Source organism: Protopterus annectens, chromosome 6.part1 (assembly GCF_019279795.1).
Source record: "Protopterus annectens isolate FY-2018-M chromosome 6.part1, PAN1.0, whole genome shotgun sequence".
Taxonomy (NCBI): Eukaryota; Metazoa; Chordata; order Ceratodontiformes; family Protopteridae; genus Protopterus; species Protopterus annectens.
In genome coordinates this window covers 316,432,597-316,452,572 of record NC_056738.1, presented here as the reverse complement: position 1 = coordinate 316,452,572, position 19,976 = coordinate 316,432,597, and the positions used below count along the sequence as shown (strand labels likewise).

Here is a 19,976-nt window from a genome sequence, read left to right as displayed (position 1 = left end):
AACAGTCAAGGATTTCTTACAGGTACAGCCACCTCGATTTAGCAGGAATTGGCCTATAAAAAATTGGTCCTTTCCAGTGTCAGACAAGCCACAGAGAGGCAGATACAGACGCCCAAGAGGCAGATCTCAACCCCAAGGCTCAAACAGACAGACAGTAGGGCAACTCAACCCCAAAAGGAGGTGAGGACAAGTCTCAACCTTACAGGAAACCGTCTCAATGACTTTCCCCTTCGTACACCAAGCACTCCCCTTTTGGAAGCCCCCTTGGGGGGAAAACTAGCACTTTTTTCACAAAACTGGCAAACAATAACCCAAGACAAATGGGTTCTGAATATAGTGTCTCAAGGTTACAGGTTCCACTTTCATACTTTACCAAGGCTAAAAGGAATGCCAGACCTGCCACAAAATCAATGGGCAGTGGCACAAAGACAAATTACAGCCCCCATGGACATGAGAGCTATTCAAAAAGTACCACAGCAAGAACAAGGAGAAGGATTTTACTCGACTGTTCCGGGTCCCCAGAAAAGACGAGGCCTGGAGGCCCATACTAGACCTATCAATTCTAAATACTTACCTGGATTTTCCGAAATTCAAAATGTTGACTTTACAGCAGCTTCTACCCATGCTGGGCAAGAACGGATGCATACCTTGCATGTCCCTATCAGACAAAATTGCAGAAGATACCTCAGATTCAAAGCTGGTATAATTCACTACTAATTTTCTGCACTGCCCTTTGGCTTATCTACTGCGCCCAGGGTCATCACAAAGTGCATGGCACCAGTAGTTGCTTTTTGCAGACAAAAAGGAATTCAAATATATCCATACCTGGACGACTGCCTCATTCAAGCAGAGACAAAGGACATCCTTCTACAGCATCTGGCATTTGTAAAGAGGTTGCTAACTTTTCTAGGGTACACAGTAAATGAAAAGAAGTCAAAACTAGTGGCCTCACAACAGATTACATTCCTGGGTGCCAGCTTAAATACAACGGCCCAGATGGCTTACCTCACGCCAGACAAGTTCAGTTAATTCAATATTTTCAATTACTGGCAAAAAAGTCCCATCTCCCTGCAAGAAAAATTCTGCAGGCCCTGAGATTCATGGCATCCTGCATACTAATTCCATATGTCAGACTGCATATGAGGAAAATACAATGGTACCTAAAAAGTGTTTGGACTCAGCACTCTCACAGTTTAGAAGCAGTAATACCAATGATTCCCTGCCTGCAACAGGAGATTTGATGGTGGGCACAGGCATGTCACCTAAACAAGGGTCAGCCTTTCACCCTACCCACAGCCAGGCAGACACTAACAACAGATCCTTCGGATTACACCCGGGGAGCACACATGGCAGGAAAATGCATTCAGGGCAAGAGGACCACAGACCAGATGCATCTACACATCAATCAAAAAGAGAATGCTGGCTGTTCAAAATGCCATAACAGCTTTCAAGGACCTTCTGCATCCAGGACAATTATTATTAAAGACAGACAACACCACAGTAATGTGGTACATAAACAAGGGGGCACTCATTCTTACCCCCTATGCAGGCAAGCCATGACCTTGTGGGACACAGCTCTAACGTACCAAGTCCACCTGCAAGCGCAATTCCTGCCAGGAAAGAGAAATACTCTGGCAGATGATCTAAGCAGAAATGTTTTGGACCCTCACGAATGGAAACTGAATCCCCAAATATTCAGCATGGTAATGCAAAAGTGGGGATGCCCAGACATAGATCTCTTTGCCTCCCCACTGAATTGCCATCTACAAAAATTCTGCACAAGGACTTATCGCAAACAAGCATGGAAAGTGGATGCTCTTGTTCAGCTGGAAAAACCTAAAAGTTTATTTATTCCCACCTCTGCCTCTCCTTTCAAAGGTACTCCTAAAAGCCAGACAAGAGAAACCGCGGATGATCCTGATTGCTCAGGACTGGCCACGCCAGCACTGGTACCCTATCTTAAGGAACCTTGCTCAAGGGCCACCGTGGATTTTGCCTCAAATTCCACACCTTCTGACTTGGCAAAACAATCAGATCCTGCACGGACAGGGATTAATTAGTCAAACAGGCAACACCTCTCTCTAAAGCGGTTATGGATGTCATTTTGGAGGCCAGGAGGTCTAGCACAAGGAAAGCTTACTCAGAAAAATGGAAGAGATTCTGCACCTGGAACCATGCTCAAAGCCTTGACCCTCTTGTTCCAAACATTCCTCAAATTTTACAATACTTAACTGAGATGCTGGACAGAGGCCTATCCTTCTCATCAATTAAGATACACGCCTCTGCCATTTCAGCACATTACAACATGGATCCTCCTTTATTCTCTCATCCCTTTCTAAAGCAATACCTCAGAGGGGCTAAAAACATAAGACCACTCTGGAGAGCACCAACACCAACTTGGGACCTCAATTTCGTTTTGGAAAAACTAACCCTGCCACCTTTTGAGCCAGCAAATACAGCCGATCTAAAACTTTTATCATGGAAAACAGCTCTGCTCCTAGCAGTAACTTCAGCACGAAGAGTCTCAGAGCTACAGGCGTTAATGGCAGTGGAACCTTTTATAATTTTTCATCAGGACAGGGTTTCTCTAAGGACAAACACTACCTTTATGCCCAAGGTGGTATCTAGTGTTGCTCTTAACCAAACCATCCATTTGTCAACTTTTTATCCAAACCCCCAGAATAAAGGGGAGAAATTTCTGCATTCTTTGGACATACACAGGCAGCTACGCTTCTACTTGGACAAAACAAAAGCTATCAGGAAAACTGAGCAACTGTTTGTAGCATATGCTGCAGGATCACAGGGCAAGGCTAATCTCAAAGCAGACTATATCCAAATGGATAGGGCACTGTATTTGTTACTGCTACACACAGCATGGAAAATCAGTCCCAAAACACATTAGGCCACATTCCACCAGGGCTACAGCCATTTCAGCGGCCTTTCTCAGAGGAGTACCTACCAAGGAAATTTTGGAGGCTGCGAGTTTGGAGTTCAGTGCACACCTTTACCAAGCATTACCACCTACCTCTTTACTCTAAATCCAGAGCAGGATTTGTCACTGCAGTTCTGCAGGGCCTCATAGCCAATCCTAACTCCTTATAGACCAGCCACCCAACCTTAGCTTTGGGATTCTACCCAAGTGTGATGACTGCAGCAGTGTAACACGATGAACATAGTACAGTTTTGTACCTACCATAAATGTAGATGTTAGAGTGTTCACACTGCTGCAGTCCTGGTTACCCTCCCTCCATCCCCTCTGAACTGACTGGCCTTAACTATGCCTTTCTATTCTATACAACCTTTGTAGTGTATTTGCTTGTAACTGAAGGTATTGTTTTTTATGTATACCTGTTATTAGCGATATGTATTGCCTACCTACTTGGGGGTACCTGACATCTGGGGCAAGAAAAACTGAAGAAAATGACGTTGGATGCATCTTGTATACCCCTGGTGCACTGGCGTCAGGGAAGAAGTGACAGCAACCGACGCCGGACCAAGACTTTGGAATTCTGGCCGACTGCAGGACCGCCTGACGGAAGAATAACCCAGGTGTGATGACTGCAGCAGTGTAAACACTCGAACATCTACATTTATGGTGGGTACAAAACTGTACTTTTCAACTCTCATGGACATAAGGGCCATTCAGCGAGTGCCGCAGCAAGAGCAGGGACAAGGATTTTACTCAAGACTTTTCTTGGTACCCAGAGGGGACAAAGCCTGGAGACGAATACTGGACCTGTCTTTTCTAAACACATTTCTGGACATTCCAAAATTCAAAATGTTGCCTCTGCAGCAGCTTTTGCCCATGCTGGGCAAGAAGGCTTGACTTGTAACATTGGACCTAAAAGAGGCATACCTGCATATTCCAATCAGACAATCTTGCAGAAGATACCTCACATTCATAGCTGGCTCAATGCACTATCAATTCTCTGCACTGCCCTTTGGCTTATCTGTTGCGCCCAGGATCATCACAAAATGCCTGGCACCAGTAATTGCATTTTGCAGACAGAGGAATTCAAATATATCCTTACTTGGATGACTGCCTTATTCAAGCAGAGAAGGACATCCTACTACAGCATCTGGCGTTTGTAAAAAGATTACTAATTTGCCTAGGGTACACAGTAAATGAAAAGAAATCAAAACTAGTACCCTCTCAAGAGATAATATTCCTGGGTGCAAGCTTAAATACAACTGCCCAGATGGCTTATCTCACGCCAGACAAACAAAGGCAATTGACTAATTACTTCGAAATGTTGGCAGCAAAGACCCAGTTATCTGCAAGAAAAATTCTGCAGGCTTTGGGCTTCATGGCATCCTGCATTCTGATAATTCCATATGCAAGACTGCATATGAGGAAACTACAATGGTATCTAAAAAGTATTTGGACTCAACATTGCCACAGCCTGGAAACATTAATTACACTCATTCCCTGCCTGCAACAGGAGTTTCGATGGTGGGCACAGGCCTGTCACCACAACAAGGGACAGCCATTCACTTTACCCACAGCCAGGCAGACAATAACAACAGATGCATCAGACTATGCCTGGGGGGGCACACATGGCAGGAAAATGTATTCAGGGCACATGGTCTGCAAGCCAAATGCATCTTCATATCAATCAAAAAGAGATGCTAGCTGTTCAAAATGCCCTGACAGCCTTCAAGGATCTGCTTCATCCAGGACAATTGCTGATAAAGATGGACAATACTACAGTCATGTGGTACATAAGCAGGGAGGCACACATTCCTGTCCCCTCTGCAGACTAGCCATGACTTTGTGGGACACAGCATTGACTTATCAAGTACACCTGCAAGCACATTTCCTGCCAGGAAAGATAAATACTCTGGAAGAAGAACTAAGCAGAAACCTCACGGATCCCCACGAGTGGAAACTGGATCCACAAGTCTTCAGCATGATAAAGAAATGGAGATGCCCAGACATCGATCTATTTGCCGCCCCGCACAACTGCCAACTACAGAGATTCTGCACAAGGACTTATCACAAGCAAGCATGGAAAGTGGATGCTCTATCATTCAGCTGGGAAAGCCTAACAGTGTATGCCTTTCCACCTCTGCCTCTCCTCCCCAAGGTACTCCAAAAGGTCAGATAAGAGAAGCCAAAAATGATTCTCATTGCCCCAGACTGGCCCCGCCAGCACTGGTACCTTATCCTAAAGAGCTTGTCTCAAGGCCCAGCCTGGACATTACCTCTAATTCCTCACTTACTGACCCAATGAAAAAATCAGATCCTGCACAGCCAACTCAGGACCCTAAATCTGGCAGCATGGCGGATAATGTAGCCATTCAGAACACACCTCTCTCTAAAGCAGTGATGGATGTTATTTTGGAGGCCAGGAGGCCCAGTACCAGAAAATCTTATGCAGAAAAATGGAAGAGATTCTGTGCTTAGAACCAGGCACAGGGAATTGACACGTTTGTACCAAATATTCCTCCGATTTTACAATACCTAACTGAGATGCTGGACAAAGGCCCATCCTTTTCATCTATTAAAATCCATGCCTCTGCCATTTCAGCTCATTACAATACGGAACCACCTATTTTTTCACATCCATTGCTAAGGCAGTACCTCAGAGGGGCCAAAAACATAAGACCTCCAAGGAGAGCACCAATACCTGCATGGGACCTCAATTATGTCTTGGAAAAACTCACACTGCCTCCTTTTGAGCCAGTCAATACAGCTGAGATAAAGTTCTTAACATGGAAAACAGCTCTGCTCCTAGCAATAACCTCTGCAAGACGAGTCTCAGAGTTACAGGCACTCATGGCTGTGGAACCTTTTATCTTTTTCCATCCAGGCAGGGTTTCTGTGAGGACAAACCCGACATTTATGCCTAAGGTAGTATCCAGTGTGGCACTTAACCAAACCATTCATTTGCTACTTTTTATCCACACCCACAGAATACGGGTGAGAGACTCCTGCATTCTTTGGACATAGACAGCTACGCTTCTACTTGGACAGAACTAAGGCTTTCAGAAAGACTGAGCAACTCTTAGTGGCATATGCTGCAGGATCACAAGGAAAGGCCATCTCAAAGCAGACTTTTTCAAAATGGATAGGCCACTGCATTCGTTTCTGCTATTCACAACATGGCAAATCAGTGCCTAAGGGCATTAGGCCACATTCAACCAGAGCAGCAGCCACTTCAGGAGCCTTCCTCAGAGGAGTACCAACCAAACATATTTTAGAGGCTGCAACATGGAGTTCAGTGCACACTTTTACAAAGCACTACCACTTACCTCTCTACTCTAAATCCAGAGCAGGCTTTGCCACTGCAGTTCTGCAGGGCTTATAGCCTCTCCTAATCCTATTTAGACCCAGCCACCCAACCTCAGCTTTGGGATTCAACCCAAGTGTAATGACTGCAACAGTGAAACACGATGAACGTAGTACAGTTGTGTACCTACCATAAATGTAGATGTTAGAGTGTATTCACTGTTGCAGTCCAGGTTACCCACCCACCATCCCCTCTTCTTTGCTGGGACTTATCTGTACTTCTCTATTCTATACAACCTATGTGGTGTATTTGCTTGAAGATGAAGGAAATGTTTACTTTAGTGCATGCATACTTATTGGCATAATTTTAGCCTACCCTTTTGGAGGCATCTGACATCTGGGGCAAGAAAAGCTCAAGAAAATGGCTTATGCTGCATCTTTTATACCCCTGGCGCACTGATGTCAGGGAAGAAGCGACAGCAACCAACAACGGGCCAGGACTTTGAAATTCAGGCCGACTGTGGGTAGCCTGCCAGCAGGATAACCCAAGTGTAATGACTGCGACCGTGAATACACTCTAACATTTACATTTATGGTAGGTACACAACTGTACTTTTTCCCACCTTGCGACTGTTTTACCGTTGGTACTGTTGTCAGTTATTGTTGTCTTTGGTGCTTTGTGGGAGCTAACTATGTCCAAAGATTCTAAGGAGCATAAGCCCTCGGGCTTCAAGAAAGGCTCTAGGTGAAGCTATAAAATGTCCATTACCGATGGACATTCTGTCTGTTTGTATTGTCTGGGAGCAATCCATCTCCAGGAGTCGTGCAGTTTCTGTCATGCATTTAGTCCACGAGTTCTTCAGGAAAGGAAGACTAAGTTGATTTTGAAGGGACTTTTGAAACCCTCCTTTGAGGAGGGTCTGGAAACTGCTTCCAGCTCCAAGACAAAATCTTCGAAATCTAAAAAGAGATATCCAGCTTCATCAGTCTTCTTGGAGCCACCGGAGAAAATAGCAAAGTCTGCTTCGACATCCTCGGCTCCATTGTCCTCGGGGCCGCAGGAAGTGTCTGCGGTTATGGAACCGGCATCGGCTCCAATCATTTTGGAACCTATTTGGAGCTGATCGCCTAGCATTAGGCCAGCATCACCTCCTCGCAGGTCCCCTTTGGAGAGGATGTCTCTCTATCTCCCTCTCTATCCTCTAAATCCTCCAGGACCTTATCAGATGTGGATGTCGATAGAGTGGTGCAGAGACTCCTACAGTCACTGGTTTTGGCTAAATTGTTCTCTGCTCCGACCCAGTCTGCTTTGGAACCCACCTTTCAACCTGCTTCGATACTTGCTCCTCCGAGCAGATCTCTGCTTTCGGAGCTGGTGTGCTCGGCTCCGTGTGATGTCCCCAGGTCGGTTCCGACAGCCTCTCCTTGCTTATTGGTGCCGACGTCTGCTCCGACCCCATCGGCTCCATCCACGGGATTCAGGACTCTGGATTCTTCGGTCAGACCAGAGGGAGAGGCTTCGGGACACCTATCTTCCTAGTCTCCTTCTCAGTTCTTCGGCTCGGGGAAGTCTGACTCCTGTCGTGGTTTCGGAGGCTGGTCGCTTCTCGGACTCAGGGGGACCGGCCTTTGAGGTCATGCAGAGTGCGCTGGCCAGATAGCGGCATCATGCAGGTCGGTCACTCTGTCCCCTACTACAGCAGTGCAGGTCTCTGATCGCCATCTATCTCTAGAAAGCGGAGCCCCAAGTTCTCAGGGTACCCCCATGAGTGGTCCCCACATTTCTGAGGTCCCCTCAGAGTCCTTGCCTGAGGAGCCACCCAGAAAGAAGACGTGCAAGAGGAAGCACATAGATTCCCAGGATGAGTCTCTCACATCAGACACTGACCTCGAGGAATCGGAGGGGTCCCCCAAGTCTTCCTCTGAGGATGTTTCTTTCTCTGACATCTTGGAGATTTTGAAACAAAGAGGTGACTGGCCATCCAAAGCCCCCTCCGAGGAGGAGTCGGTCTTCCTGAAGGCCTTTGGTGCTCAGCCCTCCGCCTCCTGGGTATCTCTACCCTTCGAGCTTCTGGATCTGGTCTGCCGAAGGGTGTGAGACCCCTGACTCTGTGGAACCAGTCCCCAGGAGACCCAATAAATTTTTGTCTGCTCCTCCTGGTAAGGAATTTCTGTCCAAGGGAGTCCCTGTGGATGCCATGTTGGTGGCAGCAGCCACTCAGAAGGAATTAGGCGAGACACCTTCCACCGTCCATCCCCCTAACAAGGAGTCTAGGACCATGGACCAGTACGGGAAGCATACCCTTTCTTCAGCGACTTTTACCTTACAGTCACTGAATTATTTATCTCACTTTACACGGCTCCAGAGAGATCTCCTCAAGGAGCTTGGAGATACTCTCACTGGTAACGTTTCTGTGGCGGTGACCCAGACTGTTAACGCTCAGATGTCTACCCTCAATTCCATCGTTGACTCCTCCATGAGGCTGATCTCATATGCAGCCAATGGAGCGAGTAGGGCAGCAAGTTCAGGAATTGCTCCTAGGAGACAGGCCTGGATGCGCCTTTGTCATTTCGCGGAGGCCTTCAAGTCTTCATTCACTGATGCCCCTTTCAATGGTTCCTCTTTGTTCGGAACCAAGGTGAAAGACACCCTCACGAGGTGCGAGCAAGAGGGAAAAACTCTGTCTGCTGTAGGAGTCAGTTTTTCCCTTCCCTCTAAGCCTTATCCCAAGGCCCAGAGGGGTGGCAAAATATGGTTCAAGAAATCAGAGTTTTTTTCCTGGTGCACAAGGTGAGCCCCCCTCCAGAGGCAGAGGAGGGGGTGGTTATTCAGGGAGATGCCACCCTAGAGGCATTGGAGGCCCCCGCAACTCAGGAGACCACGATTCCTTTCGTTGTTCTCCCTACCGCCGCTCCTGATGGGAGGCCCGACTTTGCGTTTCCAGAGTCAGTCGGGGGTTGAATCTCGTTATACCCGGAGGCCTGGCAAGACATCACCCAGGACCAATGGGTTCTACAAATAATTTCCGGAGGGATATGTCATCCCCTTCTCATCAGATTCCCCTCCAACCAAGAAAATCTCGGATGTTCCACCCAGTCAAAGGGATTACGCAGCTTCAGAAGTTTCAAAGCTGCTAGAAAAAGGAGCCATCAAACATGTCCCCTCAGACCAGATCGGATTATGTACTTACTCAAGATTCTTTTTGGTGCCAAAAAGGACAGGGGACCTGAGACCCATATTAGATCTCAGCCAATTGAACACCCACGTGCAAAAGTCCAAGTTCCGAATGGTCACATTGCAGTCTAATCTCCCATTGTTGGGAAAAGAAGTGCGGATGTGCTCCATCGACCTCAAGGATGCTTACTACCACATCAAGATGGACAGGGCATCCAGAAGTCACCTACGCTTCCGGCTGGGAGCCAGTCATTTTCAGTTTCGAGCCCTGCCCTTTGGTCTCACCACAGCCCCAGAGTGTTTACCAAATGCATGGCAGTGGTGACTGCTCACTTGAGACGTCAGGGATTCCAAGTGTTTCCATATCTGGACGACTGGCTCCTTACTGCCACCAACAGGCATCTACTAATTCAGACCAGGGACGCTACTGTAAACCTGTGTCAGCAGCTGGGCATCACATTGAACTGGGAAAAATCTGCCTTGTTGCCCTTGCAGCTTGTCACTTTTATAGGCGCAGAACTAAACACCATCCTCATGCGGGCATTTCTACCACAGGAAAGAATCTGAGTCCTACAACAAGTTCATGCCTTGCTCCCCCTGAGAAGAGCAAAGGCAAGATGGGTCCTCCAACTATTGGGGACAATGGCTGCGACAGTTATGTTTGTCCCTCTGACAAGGTTACATATGAGACTCCTTCAGTGGCTACTTTTTGCACAGTGGTCTCTCCGTCTTCCACTTTCTTACCGTTTTCTACTCACGGACAGGTGCAAACAGGATCTCAGTTGGTGGCTTCGCACAGACAACCTGAATGCAGGAAAGCCCTTTTTCCTGCGTCCCCGATTGCCACTGTGACCACGGATGCCTCCCACATGAGGTGGGGGGGGGGCATTATCTAGGCAGGACAGTCCAAGGCACGTGGCAAGAGCACGAGATGCATCTGCATATCAGTGTCCTGGAGTTGAGAGCCGTGCTACTAGCGTTGCAAGCACTTCAGAGCTTTCTTTCTCTCGGGACTATTGCAATCCACTCAGACAATATGTCAGTGGTGTGGTATCTGAACAAGCAGGGAGGAACCAAGTCCTATCCCCTTTGCAGAGAGGCCATGCGAGTGTGGCAGTGGGCAGTGTCTTCCCAACGTTTTCTGGTGGCAACGCACATTCCGGGGAAGTCCACTGTGATCACAGACAGGATAAGCAGAGCTATTCTGATGCCTTATGAGTGGTCCCTGAACTGTCAAGTTGTGGAACAGATCTTCCGCAGGTCGGGTCAGCCTTGCTGCAACCTCTTTGCCAGCCTCCTCAATACCAAATGCAGCAACTACTTCACTTTGATCCCCCCTCAGGGGGAGTCACCCAGGGACGCTCTAGTCCACGATTGGCCCTCCGGTCTACTATATGCCTTCCCTCTGGTTCCCTTGCTGTCAAAGGTTATTCAGAAAGTGCAAGCCTTGGGAAGCAGAATGATTCTGATTGCTCCACACTGGCCTCGCCAAATTTGGTTCCCCTTTCTCCATCCCTATCTCATGGACGCTCCTTGGATTCTGGACCCACAACCAGACTTACTGACACACATATCAGGGCAACTCCGTCCCTCTCTGTGGACCCTCCGGTTGACAGCCTGGCTACTCCACTTCCGTCATTAGTTAGGCTTCATCATTTCTCACCGGAGGTGGTTCATATTTTATCTTCCTCTCATAAGCCCTCCACCAGGAAGATTTACTACAGTAAATGGAAGAGGTTCTCAATCTGGGCTCATACCCAAAAGATTGATCCTTACACTGCTCCAGTTTCTCTGTACTGGGGTTCTTGTCTATGCTCTTTAACCATGATTCAGCATCCGCAACCATTAAAGTCCAATTGGCGGCGATTTCTACCTTTCATGTTGCAAACGAGCCTAGTCTGATGGCTCATAAGACTCTGTAAGGCTTTTCTGAAGGGCACTCTGTTACTTCATCCTCTGGTATCTGAACCTGTCATGCCTTAGGATTTAAACTTTGTTCTACAGGCTCTTACTTCATCCTCCTTTGAGCCTGCAGCCACTTGTGATTTAAAATTCTTAACTTGCAAGACTGTCTTTTTAGTAGCCATCACGTCAGCCAGACGCGTTTCAGAGCTTCAAGCCTCATCAATCAAACCCCCTTATTTGATTTTTCATAAGGACAGGGTTTGTCTCAGACCCAGCCCTTCCTTTCTTCCCAAAGTGGCGTCAATCAGTAACCTTAATCAATCTATTGAGTTGCCAGTGTTTTTCCCCAGTTCTCAAACAAGGCAGAATTTAAAATTCATCAATTGGATGTACACAGACAATTACGTTTTTATCTGCACAGAACCAAAGACCTTAGAAAATCTGATCAGCTGTTTGTTTCCTTCTCAGAAAACATAATTTTGTTTCCTGTCTCCAAAGTCGCTCTGTTCAGATGGATCTCCAGTTGCATTTCTTTCATTTATTCCTCTGGGGGGTAAAGATTTACCATTCCCGGTGAAGGCTCACTCTGCTCGGTCTGTATCTACATGTACAGCCTATCGGGCCAGATTGTCTATGGATGTTATTTGTGCTGCGGCTACTTGGGCATCTCCTCACACCTTTTGTTACTCATTACAAGTTGGATGTGGTATCCAGGGACAGGTCTTCCTTTGGTTCCACAGTGCTCAGGAGTATTTTCCACTGATCCTCCCAGGATTTGGGTGCTAGGGACGCTGTCCCACGTGTAAGAATGTAGGCGAGATTGGACTACATAACATCAAGAAGTTATGTACTCACCATAACGTTCGATGTATGTAGTCCATCTCGCCTCACATTCGTACTTACCCCCCCCCCTCCTTCCCCCTTCCTGGAGGGATCTGGAGGTTAGGTCTGGTTTCAGAGCTCCCTTCATTCTTGGTTTGTTCTTCCTTTCCTTGGGTGTTATGCATGGAGAAAGAGTGCTGGTGTTCGCAGCAAACTAGATCTGGGGATATAGAGCAGTGCAGCATGGGATACCATCTTAGCCCAGCCAATAGAAAGACTTCGAGCTAGAAAAGTTTTGGCCGAGTCGGAGCCTACATTCAGCTCCGAACCCATGGGTAAGAATGTGAGGCGAGATGGACTACATACATCGAACGTACATAACTTCTTGATCTTCATGATCCATGTTAGTCTACTTCAATCCACTGATCATTTTTTCCTGTTCCACGTACAATGTTTTTCCTTTGGAGACACCAGTAGGGAGTGCCTTGAGGCTGTTTTTGAGCTCCTTGGACCTGTATTGTTTTTTTAACATACACTTCTAGAGGAATGTGTGGTGGGCGCATCATGGAAACTAAGGGAGGTGTTGGAGAGTCTTGTGAAGTGACTGTTTACTATGGCTTAAAGTCCTAGTGTTGAAGCTTACAGACGTGCGTGAAGATATGACATTATGGTCCATGTAATTTTTGCATTTCATCAGCTCAACATTTGGATGAAAGTAGTATATTTAATAACTGGAAATTGCATATAAGATGCAGTAGCATTTTAGAGCTGTAAAACAAGAAAAAAACTTTGCATTTATTTTTAAAGGATTATTTCTGACATAAAATAAGAAAAAAATCCACACAATATGCTGATATTTCTAACCAAAACACCCTAAGGACAGCAGTAATATTGATGATTTTTTTTTTCGGTTAGACTTGGTTTCCCATAATGTAATCTTAAGTGCTGAGACTCTGATCTCATCATCTTGCCTTCCTGTCTTATGCCCAATATTTTTATTTACTTTGCATGGCCTACTCAAAATTTACTGTGGAATTCTGAGAATCTATAGACATGGCATCTAAGAAGTTTCTTCAGGTAATCACTGTAGTCAGGGTTTTTTAGTATGTCTTAAGTACACTACAGTAAGTTCTGTTTTTCCTCCAGAATGGTGCTCAAGTTACATTTATACAAAAATGGGGATCCTTTTTCAAGTCGTCTTGCATGTAGGTCTTACAAAGCTTCTTCACCTTCAGATTGCATTGAATCCCTAAGGCTTAGTAATTTGTGGGTCTGGAAGTGAGAATGTAGCTGTTTTCTACATATTCTGCAGAGGGAAGAATGCATCTGTTAATCTCTAGTGACTCTAGGTTTAGGACCCCTGTGGGATATTAAATAATGTAGATGAAAATGAACCTTGATGTATGTTTTTTTGCTCTACCAGAAACCTTTGTGTGATAGGTAACATAATGTAAGAACACAGGAGAGGAAATACAGGAGAATGAGATTTCATTCAGTCCCAGCAGGAATATGCATTAAGGAAATTGGCTAGGTAGAAATGCCACAGAAAAGGACAAATAACAGAAAATACGCTATTACACTTTAGGAAGATAAACTGGCTTAGGCTGTAGTTGTCCTTTAAAACACTGTATTGCATACTGTTCTGTATGATTTTATTATACAATGGAGTTGGTGGCTTTTAAGACAACTCAAATCTTTGCTGTTGTAGGCAGAGAAGTTGATAAAAGAGCAGGAGAGGCTGGCATATATTAATCCAGAAATCGCATTGGAAGAGAAAAACAGAGGAAACGAATGCTTTCAAGCAGGTAAGCTCTTTTTGTGATATCCATCAAGTTTGCAGTTTACTGTACCAAAGTTGAAAGCAGTGTAAATTTGTTACTTTTTAGCCATTAGCTCTGATTTCTAGTTAAACTGCTATTAGGTGGCAAAAATTTCCCTAGAGTGAGGTCTGGGGGATTTTTGCGAGTTGTCTGTTATGTTTCTGGTATGGTTACGTGATTTGCTCCATTATGTACTTCAGAGCTATACTTGTCACATTTCAGCTCATTTGCCCTAGTCCCTTGACATTCTATTGCTACAGCTTTTGTATTAACATTTTTAGGTCGCTTGAGGAGAGATTAGGCTTGCCACCCCTCCGTTTTTTTTTCCGGACTATCAGGAAATCAAACTGATTCTCCGGTAGTCCAGAAAACACTGTACAAACTCCGGTATTCTGTTTCAAAAAGGAAACAGACTATCGGAGTTTGTAAATCGGCTGATTTACTATGCTTTTTTTACAGAAAAGCATAGCAAATCAGCCAAAAGCAGGCGGCGGGAACGAAAAAAGAGGGCGTTCCCGTTGTGATGCTGTCGTGACATCACAAAATAGGTGGTATGTTGGCGGGAGAGGGGTTGGGGCGGGCGGGGTTACTGGTGACGCGAGGGGCATGGCTTGGCTCCGGTTTTAGCCGTGAACGAAGGTGGCAACCCTAGGAGAGATCACAACTTCACTCCTCTTCCTTAGTTGGAGTACTGCTGGAGTACAGGCAGAAGCTGGTGATAGAAGAATTGGTGGTCACAAAAGCATTTTATTTGATTACTTTGACACACAAATTGAGAATTTTTATGGGCAAAAATAGTTCATTTTGTGGGTTGGTATCAACTTAGCTTGTGAATTTTCTTCGTAGCAGATCACAGGAATAGGGGTATGGGTTACTTAATAACCTACTTCAAACTCGTTCCACAGCACCAGTACCTTTTAAATTGCCTAAAATAAAATTTGCTGCATGTCATAACCCCATGAACACCATTGCATCTCTGTAAAAAGCTAAATGGTTCACACTGCTTACCGTGAGCTAGCAAAGGAATTTGACACTATACCCCACTCTGATATGGTTGATAAACGAGGTTAGGTAAACTCTTAGGTTAGCCTGTGGGTAGCCATCTGGCTCACAGATAGAACCAGTAAGTTTAAATTGGTGAGTCTACCTCTGCAAAGAGGCCAGTCACAAGTGGAGTCCCTCAAGGGCTCCTGGGACCACTTCCTTTTTGGCATTTGCTTCTCTGAAGTCAGGGCTAATGTCAAGAGCCACTGGCTGACCAGATTTGCGGACGACTGTATATTAGGCAGTCATAAAATCCCCCACTAATGTTCTACTGCAAGGGCTGACGCAGACAGATAACTTGTCAGAGTCGTGGACTGAAACTAAATGCAAAGAAATGCATAATAGTATCCTTCGGCAAGTCATTCAGCTCTGGTAACTATCATATTGATACTACACTCCTAAAAGTCGACCCACTAGTCAGGGACTTGGAGCCACACGCAGACTGTAATCTATCCTTTTCCTCGCTACTGTCTACCCTTGATGGACAGTTATTCTATGCTGGGCAACTTATAAACAAGGGTGTGGCACCTAGGCTCAAGGGAGGCAATTGTTCCAGTATATTTAGCATTCATCAGACCTATCATGCAGTACAATGCTACTTTTGGCATGTACCTAACCAGGCACATCCAACAATTGGTATGTCCACAGAGGTTCCTCACTAAAAGAATGCAGTGCATAAGCAACATGTCATAAGCAGACTTCCTCAAAGCCCTATCCTTGTGTTCCGTCTCCTACAGGGTGTTGAGAGATCTATTCCTAGTATACAAGGCATTGTCTGACCACACCCTAATGGAACTCTTGCATATCTGCAAAACAAACATCACCAGAATTAGCTGTTCTAATGCCTTAAACCTTGCCTGTGATATAAATAGAACCTGCTGGAGAGACAGGTTTGTATCTCGGAGACTACCCTTACCCTGGAACAGGCTTCACATCCGTGTTCCTCCCTAATCCAATTCAAGTGTAACTTGGACAGTTGGATGGTGAGCAGGAAATTCATCCCTGGTTTGGCACCTATTTCACAAATGTCTCAAGTAAGTGTTTCATCTCCAAAGTCCCTGCTTATGCCTGTCAGGGGTACTGGACCTTTTCATAGATTTGGGATGAATAGCTAGTCTTAAAAGGGCCCTTATTTTACTAGTACACACTTATGAACCTGTATTGTTAACCTGGATGTTTACCCTTTTCTTTGCCATCTTTACCGTGCTTGCTCATAAATTAATATGTTGCGACTGCTTTCCTCCATTCTGTCATGTATTTGAAATCGCAACACATTACGTGCACAGTATTTTCATTGAAGGACACCTGAAATTCAAGTGGTTTGCCTTTGTATTGGTAATAGTTAATGTCTAGACCGAACCTGCAGTCTGGAACATGTTCCACTGCAAATAAGGAATTAATCTAACTTTGCAAATTTAAAATATGCCACTTAATAACTAAATATATGACTTCCAGTGACGCTATAGTCATTCTCCTAGACACTGATTGTTAAATGAGAACTATGAACCAGTAGTAGTCTAGGTAAGTTGCAGGGAATGTAGTCTTTGAAATGTAATTTTTTTCCCGACTATGTCTAATAAAATTTTTACATTGCATTTATTTGTTTTTCTTATTGTACACTTTTCAGTTTACATTGTTGATATAATTTGTCATTTGATTCATTGAATGCTGTGCTTATTGTAGCCTGACATTTTTACTGAATTCTCTTTGCTGCCTGGAGAGAGAGTGTGCCTTTTCTTGTTTCCAGTATTTAAGTATGGGTTATGGTCCTAAAGAAAACGTTGAAGTGACTTCAGAATCTTAGAGCCATGTGTAAGAACTTGTCAGGTTCTGTCATGTGTTGGACGTGGATGGGTTAACTCCAGTATTTTATAATGAGTGCACATTTAAACTAGTATTAAAAGTACCATATTTGTCTGATTTGTTCAGATATTGACCATCCTTGCAGTGAATAAGTACTCTTTGATGTTTTTCTGTGCTTGCTTTAACAGTTAAAACTTGCATGTGAGTGCTTCTGAGGTGACGTAGGCAATATTTTTTACGACAGTAAAAAGAAAATACATTGCAGGCAGTTGAAGATTATTCTGTGCCACCTGGATTCCTTTGCTTTTGTTAGTTAAACATTTGCTATCCCATTTGTAACGTAGTGCAGTAAGAGTGGAAGAAACTGATGCCAGATTTTCATATTTCAAACAAAACGTTCACGTTGCATTGTTAGTTTCTAGCTGTCGGGTAGTGACTGACATTTTTAAAATTGTAGCATTGATGCTAAAAAATTCAAGCTTAGAGAGATTACACCAGCATTTTACTGTAACCAGTCCAAAATGAAAACCTTGCTTCAAGATGAATCTTTCAGTAGATCTTTATAGGTTCATACTAGGCTATCTGCCCTAAGGTATTTATAAGCCTAGCCCAAATTTTTGTGGCTTGCGCCACCCCTTATATGAAAAAATACTGTGCCCATTAGTTTGTTGTGCCTCTGTCCAGCAGTGACACTGAGATGATTCCTGGGGTAAACCTACGATCTCCCATCCACAGGTCAAGATTTCTCTTGAACAGAGCCAGCGAGGTGCTCTGCCTCACATGGACCGGGATTTTATTCCACAGCATAGGGAGTCTCTGAGTGACAAATCTATCCCTCCAGCACGTCCTATTTATATCCGTGCTAAGGTTTAAGTCGCTTGCTCTAGTGGTTTTGGTGGATTTGGATTTTTTGAGGTGGAGCATGTCCATTAATTCCGGGTTGGACATGGCCTTGTATGTCAGGCACATGTCACCTTTGAGCAGACTGTATGCGACTGAATAGAGCTGGAGTTTCTTCAATCTGGCAGCATATGACAGATTTTGGAGTCCCTTTATCCTTTTGGTGAGGAACTTTTGGGGTCTCTCCAATTGCTGCAGATGTCGGGTGAGATACATCCCGAATGGGGCATTGTACTCTATCATTGGTCTGATAAGTGAAGAGTACAGGGGAACAATGACCTCACTAGATCTGGATGTGAATCCCTTCATGATCAGGTGGGCAATGTAGAAGGCCTTTCTAACCACTTTAGCAACGTGAGTGTCAAAAGAAAGGCCACTGTCAACCTGGGTCCCCAGGTCCCTGATAACCTCTTCTGTGCTTAGTGGATTGCCACCTATATGGTAGCTTGGGGTTACCTTGTTTTTCTCGAAGGGTATGACTATACATTTTTTGGTGTTTAACTTCAGGCCATGGCTCTGGCACCAGCTATCTCTTTCCGTGAGTCCCTTCTGAAGGATATCCGTGTCCGATGCACTTTCCACTATGGCGCCCAGTTTGCAGTCGTCTGCAAACTTTGTCAGCCAAAGTCCTCCCATGTTGGCCTGTACTTCTGAGAAGTAGATGCCGAACAATAGGGGGCCAAGGACCGAGCCCTGTGGGACACCACTTGTGACCGGCTTGGAGTCTGACATAGCGCCAGCAACTCTAACCCTGTGGGTTCTGTCCTTAAGCCAGTTTGCAACCCATCTTGTGACATATGGGTTTACATTTAAGCTGGTAAGTTTTTCTACAATACCCGAGTGGGGTATTGTGTCAAAAGCCTTTGCAAGGTCAAGGTAGGCTGTATGGACTGCCTTTCCCTCATCAATGGCCTTGGTGACTGTTTCGAAGAAGTCGACCAAGTTCAAAAGGCATGATCTTCCAGACCATCTTTTCTTGCCACAGGTATTTATCACTGTTGATTGTCCGTTAATGTGGTAGCATGATATTTTTCAACAAGCAGACGTTTTTGTCTACTGTTTGAGCAATCCACTAGCAAGATTCTATTTCAGGAATGCATGCAGAGGAGGAACAGGGCTTAAAATTAGGCAGGATTTGAATGAGCTATGTAATGTTTGACAATGACTGAATAGATTACAAGTGATGTATAGTATTTGCAACTACAATTATGCCAACATAGTTTGTGATGTATAATTTTTGCAACTAAAATTATGTCCGTATGGTTTGCTTTCATTTATATCAAAGCAAAATTATTTTCCAGGACTCCATGCAAGAAGGCCTGGAGGACAAATGCCTGATGTTCTTCGTGTTTCACTGTTGCAGTCATTACATTTGGTTTATCTGCCTGCAGGTAGCCCTCAGCCAGCCTGAATATCAAAGTCTTGGATCCCTGCATCGGATGCCGTCTCTTCTTCCATGTCAGGTCGTCAGGAGTATAAAACATACAGCCGACACCATTACATTAGTCTTTCTTGCCGTGTGGTGTCCGAAGCAGTTCGCAAGTGCCAGTCGGCCAACTCCTTAAATGTTCATTGTCGAGTTTCAGAACCAAAGTCTTCGAAAAATCTAAGCACCCCGTTGGGGATCCTTTTTCTTGCTCTTAACCGATGTCAGTAAAAGTTAACAGTTGTCTTACCTGTGGAAAGCAAATGCCTCAAAGATTTTCATTCGTAGTGCATTCCTTGCTTAGGCCCAGACCATGACGTCCCTCGCTGTCGGTTTTGTGCCTTATTCAACTTCCGAACTATTTGTCGTCTGTTTTTGCAGCAAATTATTTTGGTACTCTTGTTTTACTATCCAGAAATGGCTTTGGTAAGCCATCCGACTACCGATATTCTAAAAAAGCCTAAGGATAAAGACAGAGACCGCATAGGTCTAAAACTGCCGGCGCTTCCGTTAAGCTAGTTGCCAGTTTGCCGGTACTCAGTGAGGCGCTTTCGCAGCCCCTGATACCTGCTACTTGAGATTCGCAGGCCTCTACTGAGATGCATTCGGAGTCCGGTATGCCGCGAAATGCTTCTTCGACTATGGAACCTGCAAATGTCTCTACCTTGGATGGGCCCGGAGCCGCAATGCAGGCACCGGCTTCTGAGGGTGTATTCAGGCCTACAGATTTGCATTTTAAACCAACGCCATCTTCCTCTTCAAGGCCTAAAACTCAACCCACGCCTAGGCAACCTTCGTCCAAACTGCATGGTTAGGCCTTTATGCCTAAAAAACAAATGCTTAGAATGG

The 19,976-nt window shown here is 45.1% G+C and overlaps 1 protein-coding gene across 1 annotated transcript in view; it reads left to right on the top strand.

Annotated features, from left to right (window-relative positions):
* Positions 1–19,976, top strand: part of STIP1 (stress induced phosphoprotein 1) — a 1,768,405-nt gene that overhangs the window by 1,120,818 nt on the left and 627,611 nt on the right. Inside the window, exon 8 of the mRNA XM_044075368.1 lies at positions 13,843–13,939. Coding sequence (XP_043931303.1) covers positions 13,843–13,939 — 97 coding nt within the window. The remainder of the gene's footprint in view (positions 1–13,842; positions 13,940–19,976) is intronic.